Source organism: Poecilia reticulata, chromosome 10, assembly GCF_904066995.2.
Source record: "Poecilia reticulata chromosome 10, P_reticulata-male-v2, whole genome shotgun sequence".
NCBI lineage: Eukaryota > Metazoa > Chordata > Actinopteri > Cyprinodontiformes > Poeciliidae > Poecilia > Poecilia reticulata.
Window position 1 is genome coordinate 1,266,249 of NC_088839.1, and position 17,313 is coordinate 1,283,561.

General features: G+C 40.1%; 1 protein-coding gene across 1 annotated transcript; it reads right to left on the reverse strand.

The window, feature by feature from the left end:
• Window positions 1-5,712: 5,712 nt before the first annotated feature.
• Window positions 5,713-16,052, reverse strand: LOC103460553 (storkhead-box protein 2-like). The gene is made up of 4 exons (XM_008402777.3): window positions 15,133-16,052; window positions 12,919-13,071; window positions 9,928-12,301; window positions 5,713-8,448 (listed from the first exon to the last, which is right to left on the reverse strand). Exons 1-4 carry the CDS (start codon window positions 15,470-15,472, stop codon window positions 8,244-8,246), a joined length of 3,072 nt encoding a protein of 1,023 aa, XP_008400999.2. The 5' UTR covers window positions 15,473-16,052; the 3' UTR covers window positions 5,713-8,243.
• Window positions 16,053-17,313: the final 1,261 nt, after the last annotated feature.

Genomic DNA, 17,313 nt, shown 5'->3' on the forward strand with positions numbered 1-17,313 from the left:
CAGTTTATAAGCTTTAAGCCCATGGTTCAAAGCGTGAGAAGAAAGTAGCGGCTTATAGTCTGAAAAATACGGTAATTACATTTTAACATTCTAAATGCTTTATTCCTAGCTTTAATAGCTTCTTTATATTTATTAGTCCACCAAGGAACTATTTTCTTTTTCTTTAATTCAGTAGGTTTGCCAATGTCCTTTTCTGCAGATTCACATAGTTATAATCATTTAATTTAATTCTTCAGTATTGTCACGCCCAGCTCAAAGGCGAGGACAAAAAAGGGAGACAGACGAGCGGATCTATAGAAACAATCATTTATTTGATGACCAAAATACGCTGCGGGAGATCAAGCCAGCCAGTCAGAGAGAAGTGTGGACCAATGCTGCTGGTTCCGGCCGGGTCCAGAGGGCAAACAAGCAGACAGTGACTGACTAGTCTGCTGGTGTGTCCAATTAACTGCCCATCTACCTGCTTCCTGAAAAGAAACCAGAAAAACACAGAGGACTAGAGACACCTACTGGACAGGAGGGGATCGTCACAGTATTACTACTTAATTAGACATAATCCCCATAAATTTCATTTACTATCTTATTATATATTGCCCAATTAGCCTTTCTCATTTTCCATTTAGGATATCAATTTTCTTCGACTATTACCTTAAGATTTTATATCTTAAGCAGAATAGGATAAAGATTCCAAGCCGGTTATCATGAATTCATTTAATCTGGCTTCACGGTGATGCTGCTCTTCTTCTATTGGAGTTTTTATGTGTCCATTACCGCCACCATCTGGTCTGGAGTGTGAAGTGGAGCTGATGCTGTTGACTAATAGACCATCCATCCATCCACCATCCATCCATTTTCTAACACCCTTGTCCCTCAGTGGGGTCGGGAGGGTTGCTGGTTCCTCTCCAGCTAACGTTTCGGGCGAGAGGCGGGGTCACCCTGGACAGGTCACCAGTCTGTTGCAGGGCAACACAGAGACACACAACCATGCACACACACACACACACACACACACACACACACACACACACACACACACACACACACACCTAGGGGCAATTTGGAGAGGAACTTTATCTTTCAGCATGACAGTGACCCAAAGAACACATCTAAATCAACTAGTGAACGGCTTCACCGGAATAAGATCGAGGCTTTGGAATGCCAGCCAGAGTCCACACCTGAATCCCACCGAACATCTGTGGGTGATCTGAGGGGGGCTGTACACAGACCATCTCCTTGCAAGGTGTCAGATTTGGAGAAATTTTGCAAAAATATAAATATAAAAAGATATAAAAGCCAAAGGTGCTGCAATAAAGTATTGCGGCACCTTTGGGTGTTCATATTTATGCAATCATATTTTTATTTTATATTTTTCCCTTGTGGTTGCCAGTCCCATCCTGTATGCTGTGGTGTGCTGGGGCAGCAGGCTGCAGGTGCAAGTGGAGGAACCAACAGACTGAAGGATCCTGTCCAACATGCAGACCGTCTTGGACAACGAGTCTCATCCACTTCATGACATGCTGGCCAGATACAGGAGCCCCTTCAGTCAGAGACTCGTTGTGCAAAGTGAACCACATGTAATCATTTCTGCCTGTAGCCATTAAGCTGTACAATACTGCATGTGCATGCTTGTTTTATTTCTTTATTTATGTATTTATTTATATTCAGTCATATTGAACTACTTACATTATACTTGGGTATATATATTTTTTATAAACTTTCTCTCTTATGGTTATATTTGTATTATTCATATTTAACACAGGGGTCCCCAAACTTTTTCCTGTGAGGGCCACATAACTTTTCCCTTCTCTGTTGGGGGCCGAGTCAGTTTGTAACAGAAAATGTGTTACAAGTTTATCACCTGGGCTGCCGGAGATTGTTGAGGGAGGGGAGGGGGGTTGAAGGTTGAAACTGTTCAGGGGGGGAGCAGCGCGTTTCTCGATTGATTTTTACCCAGAAAGCACATGGGCAAAAACTGTTAGTGAAACGGTCACTGGGACTGACTAGTATATATTCCATTGAGGGAAAGTAACTTTAACATATTAATTCCTCATATGTTAACATAAAGGCTCGTTTTGAAGTATAAGCTGCTACTTACAGGCATTACTTCAAAGAACTCGACCTGGAATGCGGCGTTCATAACAAACACTGTTCATCTGCTCTACAACTGTACTGATTAAATAACATAAAAGTCCAGCAGTTCCCTAAAAGTCCAACAGATGGCAGCAATGCGCCATGCAAAACACCCACAGTTTACAGGACACACTTCCTGCTAAAGAGCCCCCTGGTGGTTGAAGAAAAATCTACATATAAACCGGAAAATACAATATATGAAAAAAATCTGACTGCTCTCTGGTATTGTTCAGGGGGCCGGACCAAATGTGGAGGCGGGCCGGATCCGGCCCGCCTCCACATTTGGTCCGGTTGATTTAACACCTTGATTTAACACCTTGGATGGAGTAACTTGTCAATTAATAAGTAATTTTCCCTTGGGGATAAATAAGTATATTCTATTCTATTTAAAAGTTTCAGTTTTTTCAATTGCATTGCACAGATTATAGGTCACATTAAAGGTGAAAAAAGTTGTGAAATGATTTGTCTTGTCATTTATTTACATAATGAAAACCTGGCATTTGAACAAGGGTGTGTATCCACCATATATTAATTTAAAACAAAACTACCTAATATTAAAACATTTTGCAAAGATTGAAACAGCAACAGATACTCTAATAAAAGTGACTTAACAGTAGCTTCATAATTGAGCGACTGCCTCATGGACATGGATGTCAATGGTTTCATTCCATATTAAAACCAATAAGTTTTATATCAGAGATTAGATGAACTTTAGCGCAGTTTCTCTCCTCCACACTGCCAAAATTACACAGAGGCTCAAATATATACATACATCCTGTTAGAGGAAAGTGCTTTCAATTCTTCTTGAGAAAAAATACTTATGGCATCCATCAACAAATTGTGTCTGCTTCCCTGACAGAGACCTTTAAAAAGCCCATTTACTCAAAATGATAGCTAATAAACTATCATGGCGGCTCTCTCTACTTCCTAAGCTTTTGCTTTTAAGCTGTTTGCTTAAAAGCTTTAAGCTAAAAACTCTATTTAAAGAGCTCAGAGCTCATTACTGCCAAAAAAAACTTTCTCCAGAAGGTTTTTAGCTAGTTTAAGTGATCAGCTGCAGATTGTAGTCATAAGTCAGAGATGCTGACTTTTGCAGATAAAGTTTGCAAATGATACAATGATAATTAATTATACCTTACCAAATTGTGCAACTAATGTTTTTTTAAATTTCATTGGTAGATGTTTATTCTATCTTCAGAAAACAATTGTTCAAATAAAATATTAAATATTGGAAAAATGAATGACATTCATGTCTTTGATAAGTCTGGGTACTGTTGCTCTTTTAACCGAACCTTAATGTCCAAGAAATGAAAGTCTGTTTTCACCTAATGATTTATTCAGTATTAGCATTTTTAGTAGTTAGCCACTGTCACATAGGCAATGGTGTAAGTCCTGTGGGGGAAATACATTCTGTATTGTGCTGCATAAACCTTTAAGCACAAGGATGAGATATATTTATAGCACCATTGATTCAAGAATCACAGGATCACCTTGTTGGAGAAGCTCTGTTACATTCCTTATGGTTTGTTTTTTATTGTTACACATTCTTTCCATTTTGTCCCTGTTGAAAACTTTGCTTTCTGGACTCATTTTCCCTGGTTTTAAATGCTACCCAGCAGGAAGAATTTTTGCTTGTACTTTTTACTTTTGGGCAGTTGCAATGATGTATAACTATAGCAATAAGGCACTTCTTTTTACAACAGAGAAGCAAATCAACAGCTCAAAAGCTTGAATACGACCTAAACTAAAACCTCAAATCTCAGATGAATTAAATAGATGATGAAGACACAGAGCAGGAGCAAAGTGGTGAGAAAGAGAAGGAGAAAGTTCACATCATCTCTTCTGATCACAACTGGGGTTATGACAAATAAAATGTATGAAGTTCAAATGCTGGAATGGACTCACACAGGGTGGAAATGCAGTGTTAAGTGTTTTTCTGAGAAGTTGCTTTAGAATCACATCCCCAAATTCAGTGTTTTCTGCTTTTAACTATAAAAGCTGTCTGAGAATTGAAAAGAGGCAGTAAAAGGAAACGAGGTGAATTAGCTGTGCTGGTCAACAGCTGATGTAATCGACAAACATGCTGCTGTGAAAATCATCTCTGCAGCTCAGACATTACTGTAACTCAAGTCTATATTTATCAGTTTCCAGTAGTTTTAGGACTAGGTTTTTCCTTTTGATAAAATTGTAGGTTATTCTGAGCTATCTCGGAAGTTCTGCTGCTGGACCACCTTGCCTCACTAAGTTCAAATATCCTACTACTCTCCAGTTCTGCATTATATATCCTTTTAACTTTATCTCAATGTTTTTGCTTTTCATGGGAGCTGAGCTCACCTGGTATTCTCTTCAGCCGTCACCTTCCTGAAGGAAACTACCAGCTCAGCTACTGCTGCCACCAGCTTTCTGTTCCCTTGCTGTAGCTGACACTCATTTCTCTACTGTCTCTATTGACTTTTGTTCAAACTGCAGTTGCAGAAGTTAAGTATGAGCGGGCTGTTTTTCACCCTTTAAATTTCAGACATATGCTTACAAGTGTTTCTCCTAGATCCTTGCTTTTGTGTTTTATGTATGTCTATCTTCTCAAACCATCATCCAGTCATAGCCAATGGCTGCTTCCACGATGAGGAAGGTACAACTGAAAGTTTCGTTATGCAAGAAGACTGTGGGACAACTGTGCAAGACACTTAACCCCAAGTTGCCCACCAATCTGCAGAGTATAAATGTGTGTGGGGAAGAGTAAACAGTATTTCCCCCAGTGTATTGTAAGCCTGGCGGCCGCCATGCTTTCCTAGTCCTCCCCCCCAACTCCCCACCTCCGCCAGGCCCGTTGCTTGTTTTAGTTAGAAAAAATAATAATAAAAAAAGTCTTTATTTAATTTAGATGACACGCGTCTTTGTTGCTATGAGCGTTTCACTGGCGGAGCAAATTTATTCCTAAAAGACAAGTTTATAGTTTATGCATTTAAATCACAGCTCTGACTTGCCTCGCTGCAGATACTTGATCTTTTAAGTTTACCTCTTAACTCAAACTGGACACAGGCTGACCTGCATTGATATTTACATCAACCTCCTGTGTGGAGTGAGTTTCTTTGGTGAACTCCACATGAAGGAAAGAGTTTCAAACCCGCCGCATCAGAACCTCTTTCACAGAATCACGCTTTCAGAGGTGCAGGTTGAGCGAGCGGTGAGAATGATTTCTAATTGTGAACAAAGAATTAAATGCAGCGTTTACATCTCAACACGCTGCCCAGCATGTGACTCTGTCTTCCCTGTAAAGTTCATGAATGTGTTCCCGGTTGGCCGGTGCGTTAATGGTTAACGAACCACCGCTAACCTCATCATGCAGGTTCAGCCCAGTGAGGAGCTTTCGTTCTCGCCTCATAGTCACGCTTCATGCTGGTTTTATATTATTATTATTTTTTCGTTTACACGATGCACCAAACCCTATTAAATGCTTTGTCCACTTAGTCAGCCAGAGCTGGTGCCCACGGCCGCGTGGAGATCAGAGAAACTCGTCCCACAAACTTGAGCAACCTAAGCAGTCTCTGTGACGCTTATTAAAAACTCATCAGACACGAAATGGAAGAGCTACTAAAGCAACATTAGCAGCATTTAATTCAATGTCCCGTTTGTGCAGTGCAGCGGATTTAACTCATCATGCAGGGCCGGTCCAAGGCTGGCATGAGACCTGGAGCAGAATTTGACTTAGGGACCCCTTTTGTTTCTAAAATCATCAGCAGCACCAACAGCTTCTGTGTTAGATTTGATCTGGGAGAGGGAGAGTAGTTTAACTGACCAACCTAAAACCAATAAGTTATAATTACAGTAAAAGATTAAACTCACAGCATCAAATTGTAGCTATGGGAACAAAACAAACTATATTGTTCTTTGAACTTTTAAATCATACATTTAAATGTTAAACACTTTAAAGTCTTTTAATTTATATGTGCTGAAACCATTACATCAAATTCAGCACCATTGATAGTTTCAATAAACAAATGCTACATCTATACATCTGTGTTAAAATGTTAGCATTTATGGGGCCCCTGAAGGTCTGGGGCCTGATGGAGCCGCTGACTTTATTTGGAATTGATATTCATTTTAATTGTATTTTTTGATTTGTTTTTAAGACTAGCTGTGGGTTTAGACAGCATTTCACTGATTATGTTTTCCCATAACATATAATTACCCAGTAATATTTTTACTGCTTAACAGTTTTGGTAACACTTTATTTGATGGGTGCATAAGGCTGACATGACACCGTTATAAACATGAAGTCTTTATGAATGTCTGACTGCTGTCATGAAGTGTCATTTGGTAAATAATGACAATGTAAAGTTGGCATTTTTAATGGACTTTTAATGCAACTTTTACACCAACTTTGCATTAAAAGTGTTATTTACCAAATGACACTTCATGACAACATTCATAAAGACTTCATGTTAATGACAGTGTCATGTCAGCCTTATGCACCCCCCGTCAAATAAAGTTACACCGCAGTTTTTTAATACAAAAACCCGGTAGACCGCCAGTGGACCGCCTCGGCGCCCCAACCACCGGGCTTAGCAAGTTTTCAGGGGGAAACCCTGGTAAAGCTTTCAGTGGGTAAAATGAATGGAAAAGCTCTATATACCATTTAAAACAGGACGTCTCCACTGTTGCTGTATCCATTCTCACTATGACGGATCGCCGCAAAGTTAACACAATCGTTCACTTTGGATAGTTGTTTGCAACCCAAACCATCACTACCTGTTTATTCAAGAGAGATGAGTGTTTCAAAGTCAGTGATTTCAAGCAACCAACTTGGTTTCCTTACAAAGCTTATTTTCCACCAATTTTGATTAGAAATTGAACTTAACTGGATGAGTTATTAGCTAGTATGAAACTGTACATTTTATGCATATAAAATGTTTGATATGTCTTCTTTTTAAAGAGTGCCTTCAGAGAATATTTGAGTAAATAGGCACTATATAAATAAATTGAAATGCCTTATTAATTTAATGTCTCATTTTCTTAAAGTAGTGCATTACTTACAACACACAGGCGGTCATCAATGTATAACATCCATTTTTCAATTCACAGTTGAAATAAAATAGAACTAATTACTAAGGCTTACTTTTAACCGTCTGGCTCCGCCTCCTTCCTGAATATTGTTGTAATAAATGTGTTACAGGTTCTGTTACTAGATAGTTATCTAGTACACTTCCTAAATAGATCAGACAGTGCTGGGGGAAAAGAAAATTCCTTTACGATTACTTATTTATGACAATAATGCACCTAATTCCAAACATTTTCTAAATCGTTGGGTTTTAGACATCAAATTTATAAGCTTTTTTCTAAAGAAGTTTAAGAAGCACCAAATTGGCAGAAGTAAAAATTGTCTTCAACATTCTCTTTACCAAAAAAATAGTTTCAAAGGCAATAAAACCACAAATTTGTCACATTTTAGAAAGCTGTAAAAATTGCTTTCTAATACTTTCAAACCTAGAAGACTTGTCACATTTATCTGAAAAAGTGTAAGATCAACAAATTATTAGTTTTACAGAAAATCTGGAAATTAGATTTATGAATGATAAATTACCACAAAATATACCAATGTGTGAAAAATCTTTTTTTTCTTGCTGTCTTGCCTTAAAGGGTGTCTGCAAGTGGCTAATATGACACCAGAGCTGAAAAAGCATCAGTAACAGTCCTCAGCAGAGCTACAGCTCTCACCTGTGTAGCACCAGCAGGAGATACAGACCAGGAAAAACAGAAATGAGACTGAAAAAAACCAAACAACAAACCTGAGATTACAGATAATACATATCATCGACACACACATGCCTCAAACAAAATATATATGATTTAAAAAATGCTAGAGCACTGGTGTGTAAAAGACTGAATTTAACGAGTGGGTTACAGTTCATTTGTGCATGTCTTTGTTGATGAGTGCACATTTTGATATCTGCAAGACAGAAACAGAACTGAACTGTTCTAGATTCTTTTTCCCATGGTTGACCCATCACAGCTTCCCTAGTTCAGTCTGTCAGTTTCATGGTGTAGCAGTCGGTTCTAGGATTTTCTGTCCGTTTTCACTGACTTTGTGCTTCACTCAGCCCTTAGTTCTGGTACTAGACGCTGGTGATTGACGCAAGGCAGGTAGTGGGCTTCTGTAGTTTCTCCTGTTGGGTGGTGGCAGATTCTGAAATAGCACGGAAGGAAAAAGGAGGACCGCTGCCAGTAGTGGTGCCGAGGTGTCCAGGACTCAGGGCTAAGTTTTGACGTCTGTTACTTTCAACTATTGAAGAGGTGTTTGATGCCAAGCTCTCCCTTGTTCTGAAAAGACAGACACAAAACATGAAAAGATGTCCCTACAGACATGGTAGCTGTTTTGCCAGTAAAACAAATTTGCAGTTTTAACAAGAGGAAACACGCAGTATATTTACAGGGGTAGTAGAATGTGTTTTCTAGGCACAATCAAGTAACTGTGTTACCTTCAGTTGTTATAAAAATGCTGCATGTATTTAACACCTTGAAATTGGGCTTTAGTCTCTTGTCATTCTGAAACGCCGCCTTCAAGAAGTCACCACATCATCACTCGTCTATTAACCCTTTGACAATGTTTGTGGTTTGCACTAGGATGTGGCTTATAAATAGCTCATTAGATGCACCCGGTGTTTGCTGGCTAGTCTGAAGGATTTGAGTGGGAGAGGGGAGGAGAGGGGATTGTTTCAAACATGCATGAAACAATCAAGACAACACTCCAGGTATGTTTTGGATGATTATAACATGATGCTCAAAAATGTCAAATTTACATAATAATATTCCTATAAGGAAATTAAAAAAAGACACAAAGATAAAGAGTGTAGAGGTGTGCAGATCGATCGGCCACCTATTATAATCAGCCGATTTCCGTGAAAAAGTGTCTGATCGATGATCACATCACATTGATCTCACTTCTCATCCGGCCTGTGCAGCTCATCTCCTCTGTCCTTCACACTGCACAAGCAACAGTGTGGAACTTTAACGCTCAGAGTGAATGGGGAAGTTTGCATGTTGCGGCAGAAAATTACTTCATGAGTGAAACGGGTCAACATGCATCAACACAACGAATATAATATGGTATTTAAAAAACAAGCACTTGACGTAGTTCGGCTAAATCGAGGCTCAATGCAGAAAAAAAAAGGACATCATGACATCTGAGTGTCATGAATTAGCATCAGTCAGAAAGCGAAACAAATAAATCAAAAAATAATTCAAGTTTTCGAGCTGGTGGTGTAAAACCCTGGTTCTGATCTCGCTCTTGGACCACCGCTACGCTCTACTGGTGGTAAGATTTCAGACTTGGCGCCGCTCAACCTCCACCAGACAGTGAACTCTCACGCTGAACGTCTGCTTAAAGATGCAGCATGCAACTAAAAAAATGATTTTAGATATGTATTAAAATATGTCTATTATGTCTAAATTAAGTGAATTTATTGCCAGATAATTTTTTTAATTTTGCCAGATCACTTAGTATTACTTCTACCTAAAGCAAAAAATTAGCAGCCATTCGAGGTGATCGGCAAAGATCGGATTCATGGATGATCGGTATTGGAATTGGCAACAAATTCATACACACTCTCTCCCTAAGAGAGTGTGTAGTCTCCTTTTCTGGTAGGAAAGGAGACTACATAAAACTGTTTAATAAACTAACAGAAATAATATTAAAGTAATAAGGAATAGGGTTGATATAATACTTAAACATTTGCAGACAAATGCAAAAAATATATTTAAAAACTTTTTGCAAGAAAGCATTAATACCAGTGCTCTCACCGTGGTGAATTGAATCCACTGTCAACTGTGACAGAGCTGGAGTCCATACTGTCAAGTCTAGCAGAGTGGACTGAATGCTGGCTCTGGCGGGGCTCTGAATGGTTTCCTTGAACACCAGAGAAAGTAAGGGTTCTTTCAAATCTCATTTGTAAATCCCTTGCCTTCTCTCTCTCCAACAGCCACTGCATGGTCCCTATTCCACAACCTTCCACCTCAGAAACACCTCCTTTAGGTTTTCCCTCTCCCTTTTGAACTTTAGTCCCTTCATCTTCAAGTTCCTCATCATCCGAGACATTGTAGTAGTCAAAAGAGTTCTCTGCAGCACTAGATGTGGCCTCCACTCCCTGTTTGGGAACAGACAAAGTTGTTATAAGTGGTTTAGGAGCATCAAATCCTTTGTGGGAATCAAGAGCATCACAGGATGAAGACAGAGCAATTGAGGCAAGAACTGTAGGTTTCCTCAAGGAGCTATAGCCAGGCAGCGAGAGGTTGGGAGGCGGCTTGAAGAGCGTATCTTTACTAAAAATTTCCTTGTGTTTCTCCTGGCCAACAGAGGCACTGTGGGATGGTTGTCCATTTGAAGTTGCAGGGTCAGGGATAGACAGAGGTATTGGAGGTAGGCTTCCACCTTTAGGTCCAACATTTGACAAATCCTCATTTGAAGGGCTGGAAGTCTGTCTCTCTGTCTGCCTGTCAGCAATGTTTGCCATTAATCCACTGTGGCTGTTTTTGCCTTGAGTTCCTAATATAACTGTTGTTGTAAGAGCAATTTCAGAATTACCAGTACACTGAAAATAATCCTCAGAGGGGTTGGACGCAGATAGAGGTATGGGTGAGTATGTTGGTAAACTGTCCTTACTCTTAATCTTCTCATAATTTCTGGCACCATCCAAACCAGCAGAATCGGCTGCAATCTTAGATGAAGGTGGTGTGGTTCGAGTGTAGTGAGATGAGCTTTGATTATCTCGTAGAGTGCAATCATCAGTAAAATAATGACTGCGGCCATCATAATAATCAGGTGGTGGTCCAATCAAGCCAGCATCTAGCGGCCCTTTAGAATTGTCCATAGATCTAGAACGTTCCTTAGCCTTGCTACTGCGTTCGTTCCTTGATTTTCTCTCCTGGGTATGAGAGTGTGAGCGGTGGACTTTGGAATAATGAGTTGATGGACCATGGCTTGGCTCAGGGAAAGGCATTTCCATGCGGCGCTTGGCCAGCTCCCCAGATACATCCCATTCTGGTGTGACAGGCAGATGAGATGAGTCGAGGATGTTGGGAATGCTGTGTGCAAGGTGATGTCGAGCTCTTTGACGCTCCACAGCCAGAGCTTGCTCTCTTGGTGATCGTGCAAGTGAGGAAGAGTAACCTCTATAATCTTTGTCAACTAGCTCTAAATGGGTACCATCAGTTGTTTCAAAGCGGAATGCCCTCGTCTTACTCTGTGAGCGACTGAGTTTGGATTGAGATTGCTTTCTGTGCCTACCCCCACTTCTTCTACTTCTGGAGCTCTGATTTGCTGATGATGCTTTGCTCCTCTGAGTGCGTTCTTCTTCAAGTCTCTTCATAACTGCTGTATGTCGGGCCAGATTTTCCACCGTAAGGTCAGGGTTGATTCTACGTATAAGTTCCATTTCTACGTGACGGGGCAAGTGGTTGGGTTCCTCTTCGTCATGGAGTGGCCACTCCTCAGGGGGAAACTGTGCAGAGAAGGTAGCCAACTGCTTGGTCTTATCCTTCTTAAAACTCAGACGAAACAACTTCAACCCAAACTTTCTCCCACCTGTAGCACTGCCCAGCGTTTGTTTGTCTAGGTCCCCACATCCTCCTCCTCCAATAGGCCCTCCTCTGTGCTTGGTGAGGGTGTCTGCCTTAAACGGAATTCCCAGGGAACTACGATTCTTTTCCGAGTTGCCAGCTGCTTGCTGAGAAGGTGTTTGTGGGGAGTACTGTGATGAGTATGCGTCTCTGTGTTCTTTCGGAGACCGTCGCTGAAGTGTAGTGTGGTGGCTGGGTGGATCATCTGCACGATAACCACTGCTGTAAAAAAAATCATCACCTCCTGCACAGCGGCTTTGGCTGGACTTTGTGTGTGTGCAATCAAGAAATCCCCCTGAATTGGATGGTGTTATGGTGCCAGAAAGAGGAGAGATGCATTGAGTTTGCTGATGCCGCTGTTGTTTCTGATTCTGGTATCTGTCAGAAGTTCGCTCATCTAAATGATACCACTTTGAGCTCGTTCGAATAAGACTTGGGGTGATGAAGTAGGTTTGAGGAGTTACAATGAAATATCCATCGGGTGTTGGGTAAATTTTACGTTCCCGGACCAGTAAGCCAAGTGTGTGGCGCAGAGCTTCCTCTGTTGGTGTAGGAACACCTAAGAAAATATCAGAAAAGTTACAGAATTAACAAATATATTTTAAACTCATTAAAACACCCAATACATCCACCAACATCACTGCACAAGAAAATATTTTCAATTTCCTCAACTCTTGATGAATTTGTACAAGGATTTTCCCTTGTGCATTATAGATCTGACAGGTCACCAGAATCTACTTGCCTGTCCACACCACCACATGTTAGCCTCACACACTGTTGCCTGGTAATACACCTCCGACTTTTTGTAACTTGTTGCATACCACCATTTATTTTAACAGTACTTTTTTGTGTAAGAGAGAGTACTATGCCATGTACGCTCAGGATTGGTCATTAAATTAGACGGTCTACGGCTGTTTTAGATAGATTCATTGCAAGCACAGCTGTCTATCAAAGAATGCAATTTTAATGCATTTCTGACTGTTTTACAAAGTTAAAATTTTCATCTGTCAAGTTAATGTTTGTTATCCATTGTTTTGCTGATTTTTCTATAAAGTAAAATGACTGAACATTCTACAAGATTTCATACCATATTTTTGCCGTTTATGCCTTAACCAAGTGTAAATTGAATAATCTAAATAGATGCCAGTGAATTGTGTTGACTGTCTCTTGTGTTACCTGGAAAACATGTCTGCAGGTGTTCTGTTAGAGCCTCTTGAGTGACAGTCTTGTGGGCAGAGTTCATAGCAGAGACAGCCAATAGTAAAACTTCTCCCAGTGGGATGAACTGCGACTGGCTGATAGGGGACATACTGATGGGAGAGACATCACCTGGAAAAAGAGCCACATCATTCATTTTGAGTGACTAAGATTAACAAAAAACTCTATTAAGTACAAAGTATTCTTTTTTTCTGTCCCAAAATGTAAATATTACACTACGAGACTGTGACATGCCCCTGAATTTTTAATACATCAATATTTGAGGCAAGTTGTATACCAACTATTGAGAAAAAATAATTTTAAACTTGAACTTTTTGCTTCGACTTACTTAGGAAAAAGGAACTTTGCTTTTCACGGAGACCTGATGTGAAAGCACACAGCTGTGAGACGTGTTTTCTCTCTGTATAAGTTGCTGACGAAATGCAGCGTTGTACAAAGTGTGCCTCATGGTGAAGACATAAGAAGCATGTTTTAACCGTGTAAGATCGCTGTCAGACTCTGGGAGCATTCAAGGACCTGTTTTGAGCTTCTTGAATAAATTAAGGCAAAATGTGCATTTCTGTTGTCTGATTGACCCAGTGTCTTCACTTCTTAATAGAGAACTTTCATGACATAACCTTATTGTATTTGTAATTTCATCATTATCTGTAGTTTGTGTTGTGACACACTACAATGAGACTTGCTTGTAACCACTTTTATGTGCCTGAGGTGGAAATATAAACACTGATTTATCAGGGTGTGGCCAGAAGCAGTTTATTTGCATCGTGACGTAGCCTTAAAACAGCACATTCGTTAGGGAGCTGAGTGGGTGAATGATTTTGTGTATTGAAAGTAATGAACTTGTTTTGCATAACCTACAGACCTATCCTATAGGATTCATAATAATGAACCTTTAACAAATGTGTAAACAACAGTTTTTTAAAAGTTGCATACTGTAGAGTGAAAACTTGGCAATTCTTTGATTTATTTCCAAACACACAGTTTTCAAAACTGAGAATGATTAAACCATCACAGAAAACAACAAACAGGCCCCAAAAATTGACTAGAAAGGAAAACAATGTAGCATTTAACTGGGAATTATAATTTCAGGATATGGCTATGCAATGTGTAAAAAGCATTAAAAAACAACTGCGGTTCAGCATTTCTTGGTCTTGGAGGAATGACCTCTCCTACCAACAGGGGCGCCGAATAGGGGAGAAAAGATGGGACAATTCCAAGGGCCCTTGACCGACAGGGAGCACTCCCACAAAAATGTTTCTTTTTCTTATAGGAATAGAAAAAAAAGGGGGCCCTGTCAATTACAAGACCCTCCTCCTGGTCCTGATTGGTTGGTTTTGGTCAGAATGGTGCATTACTTTTGACAGCAGTAACAGATCAGGGAGGAGGTGGAGGAGATTGATCTTTTCACAGATTATTTGTTTCATAGCAAACTGTCGTGACATTGTGACAGCTTTAACAAATCTGAAAAAAAAAACTAACTTTTTTTAAAGTTATATTCTGCGGCTTGAACAAAATGCAACATCATATTTTTTGAAAAGTCAGGATTGCTTAATTTATATTTTGTACATTGCTTGTGCCTGTTGCTGATGGGGAGAGACATTTCAGTGAGTAAAAACTAATAAAGAAAACATTTTAAGCAACCTATTTGCATACAGTATGTGAACTGTTGCATGTAAAATTCACTAGTGAATATTGTGCATTGGACCAATGAAAGCAAGGCAGTTGCAAGCCTTTAAAATTGTGACGCTTTATATGGGTCAGATAGACTCAAGAAATTGTAACAGCAGCTGCGAAGGGAGGGAGGCAATTTAATTTTTAGTCATTGGGCCCAAGATTTCTTGTGGCGCCCCTGCCTACCAAGTTGCCTAAAATAGGGAATATGACCTATGTACTATAAGATCCTGCAGGGCAGTCTGAGGCTGCAATCTTTTCAAAAATTCTAGTTAAATTAAATTCCAATAATGTAAGATAGCTGCCCAATACTTTCCATAAATGCATTGATATCAACATATAAAAACAATTGTCATTTTACGAGCATGTGTGAGCAGTTTTTGTTTGAGGTTGTGCATAAAATCCTGCAATGCCATGAAAATAATTAGTCTTCCTTAAGAATTAAGAAAATATTTTTGAATTGACCGGAATGAACAACCCAGGAGAGTGTGCAGGCCTTACCCAAGCATTTGATGGTGAAGCCCCGCGGAGGGTTAAGAGATCTCCGCATCCATCCCTCTCTTAGCACCTCCAGATGGTCCTCTTTTCCCTGGATCAGTAGCACGTGTTCATCTATCCATCCCAGGAAGAAGGTCTCCGACACAGCTTCAGTAATCCGCTGGTTCCATATATGCTGCTGAGAGTTTTCCGCTTTAAAATCGGCAAAAATCTCATAACCAGTGTGGTGCCTCGGAAGCTCGTCGCTCTCTGACACACCAGCTGCAGCTGATGCCTCAGCACCTCCATCTCTGGCCAGTACAATAGCCAGAGAATGGGGAGCAATCTGCAGGAAAGATTCCATTGACAGTACGGCCTTCTAGCTGATTATTGACTCGCTTATAGCCATCGGTTTTGTTAATTTCCAACACATTTAGATAAACTGGGAATCAAAAACTCCAAATTTGCCGGCAATGCGGCTAAGCTCTGCAGTAACCGCATAGCCCACAATTATTTTTTAAAAAACGGTGCTAGCCTAAAATCTGCCTTTTTAAGGTTGCATAAAAGTCATTTCTGGTCCCACTCTGAGCGCAGCCCGTCGAGCCGTGGACGTTTGATCAGTGAAGAACTGCTTTCGAACGAAAGCACGACATGACATTGGCACATATGAAAAACAGGCTCATTGTTAGGTCACAAACTAGCTAGCTAAATGCTAACGTGATGTTAGTTCACCCAGGCAACAGATGCGCGAGCTGCCCTCCCCAGCAGCCAGCCGTGCGGGACGCCTCTTTGTTTTACCCGTCGTGAGGCGCAAAGCAGCCAGATGTACAGTCGCTGTGCAGCAAAGTCCTCATCTGGCGACCGGGCAGCTTCAGGACCGACACCATAGCTGGATGCAGGAGTCTCATCCAGACACAACGAAAGCAAACGTCATTACGAAGCTGCGTCACCACAGCGTCATCTCAGAGTATGTGAAGCCTACTACGATTTGTAACGAAAAATATGTATAATTTCGCTCTATTATAAAATAGATCAAAATATAATTTCTTGGTATTTTTACATTCTAGTTGTAGATTATTTATCGTTTAGATCAGGGGTACCTGCAACTTTTAGATGCATCTATATGGAGTGAAAATGGTCTCAAAATACCTGTGCGAATGTAATACTGGATTTGTAATCTGCGTAAGCATCTTTGTGTGAAACATTGGATAGTTGTATCTGTGAAACATGATTTGTAAACCGTAAAAAGAAAATGTGCGTAATTTGTAAATATGTGATCAAATAAAAGTACACACACAATTACAATTTCTACAAACGTAAAATTTCTACACAATTTTTTTAACTACAACCTCACAAATCTGATAATTATGAATTCAAACCTCCTACAAGTACGCACGAGTCGCCTGATACAGATGAAACTGCATTTACGCACAGATCTGATTACGAGTGCACAATGATTTTTGAGGCTCATTTCATGCTTCATGAGAGCCTCAGATTTGTGCACAAGTGGCGCTCTTAAGTGCTGGTGGAAAGCTGGGTCATATGATTTTTTTCTAGGAGTCTACCCAGATAGCACAGAATGATTGAAACCACATTGAATCAATGTCAGCCAGAAACATTGAATCAACGTTGAACGCTGACATTGAAACATTACATATCACAACAATTTAAAGCCCACCTGGAGCAGCCAGCTTTACACTTCCTTGTCCACCATATGCTCTCCCAGACCAAACAACAGGCCCAGCCCTATTTAAAAAACTCAAATCTCACAGGATTTCATACTTAGGCCTGGAGCGGTGGGCTGGATAAAAATAATACAAAATGAGACATGACCTCAATTATTAAAAATATCTGTTTTGCCCCAAAATAACCAGGATTACTATGGGCACAAAACAATGCCCTTATTTTTCAATAAACACATTTAAGATCAAAGTAATATTGAAAAACTTACCACAAAACTGCTCAGAGGAGAATTCAATTCAGAAGCTGGTTGCAAACAAGCCAGCAGCAAAGTGGCTGTTTGGTTGTAAAAAGGGGGAGTCGGACTGTACAACTCCTAGTAGAGACTTGTAGATGTTTTTGTGTCAACACATTATGCACAGTCAGTAATAATATTTACAGACAAGTAAGAAAATGTACATAAAGGAATCACAACCCAATGTTCTCAACATGTAGTGCGTAATTTGAAACATGATTAACCCCCAA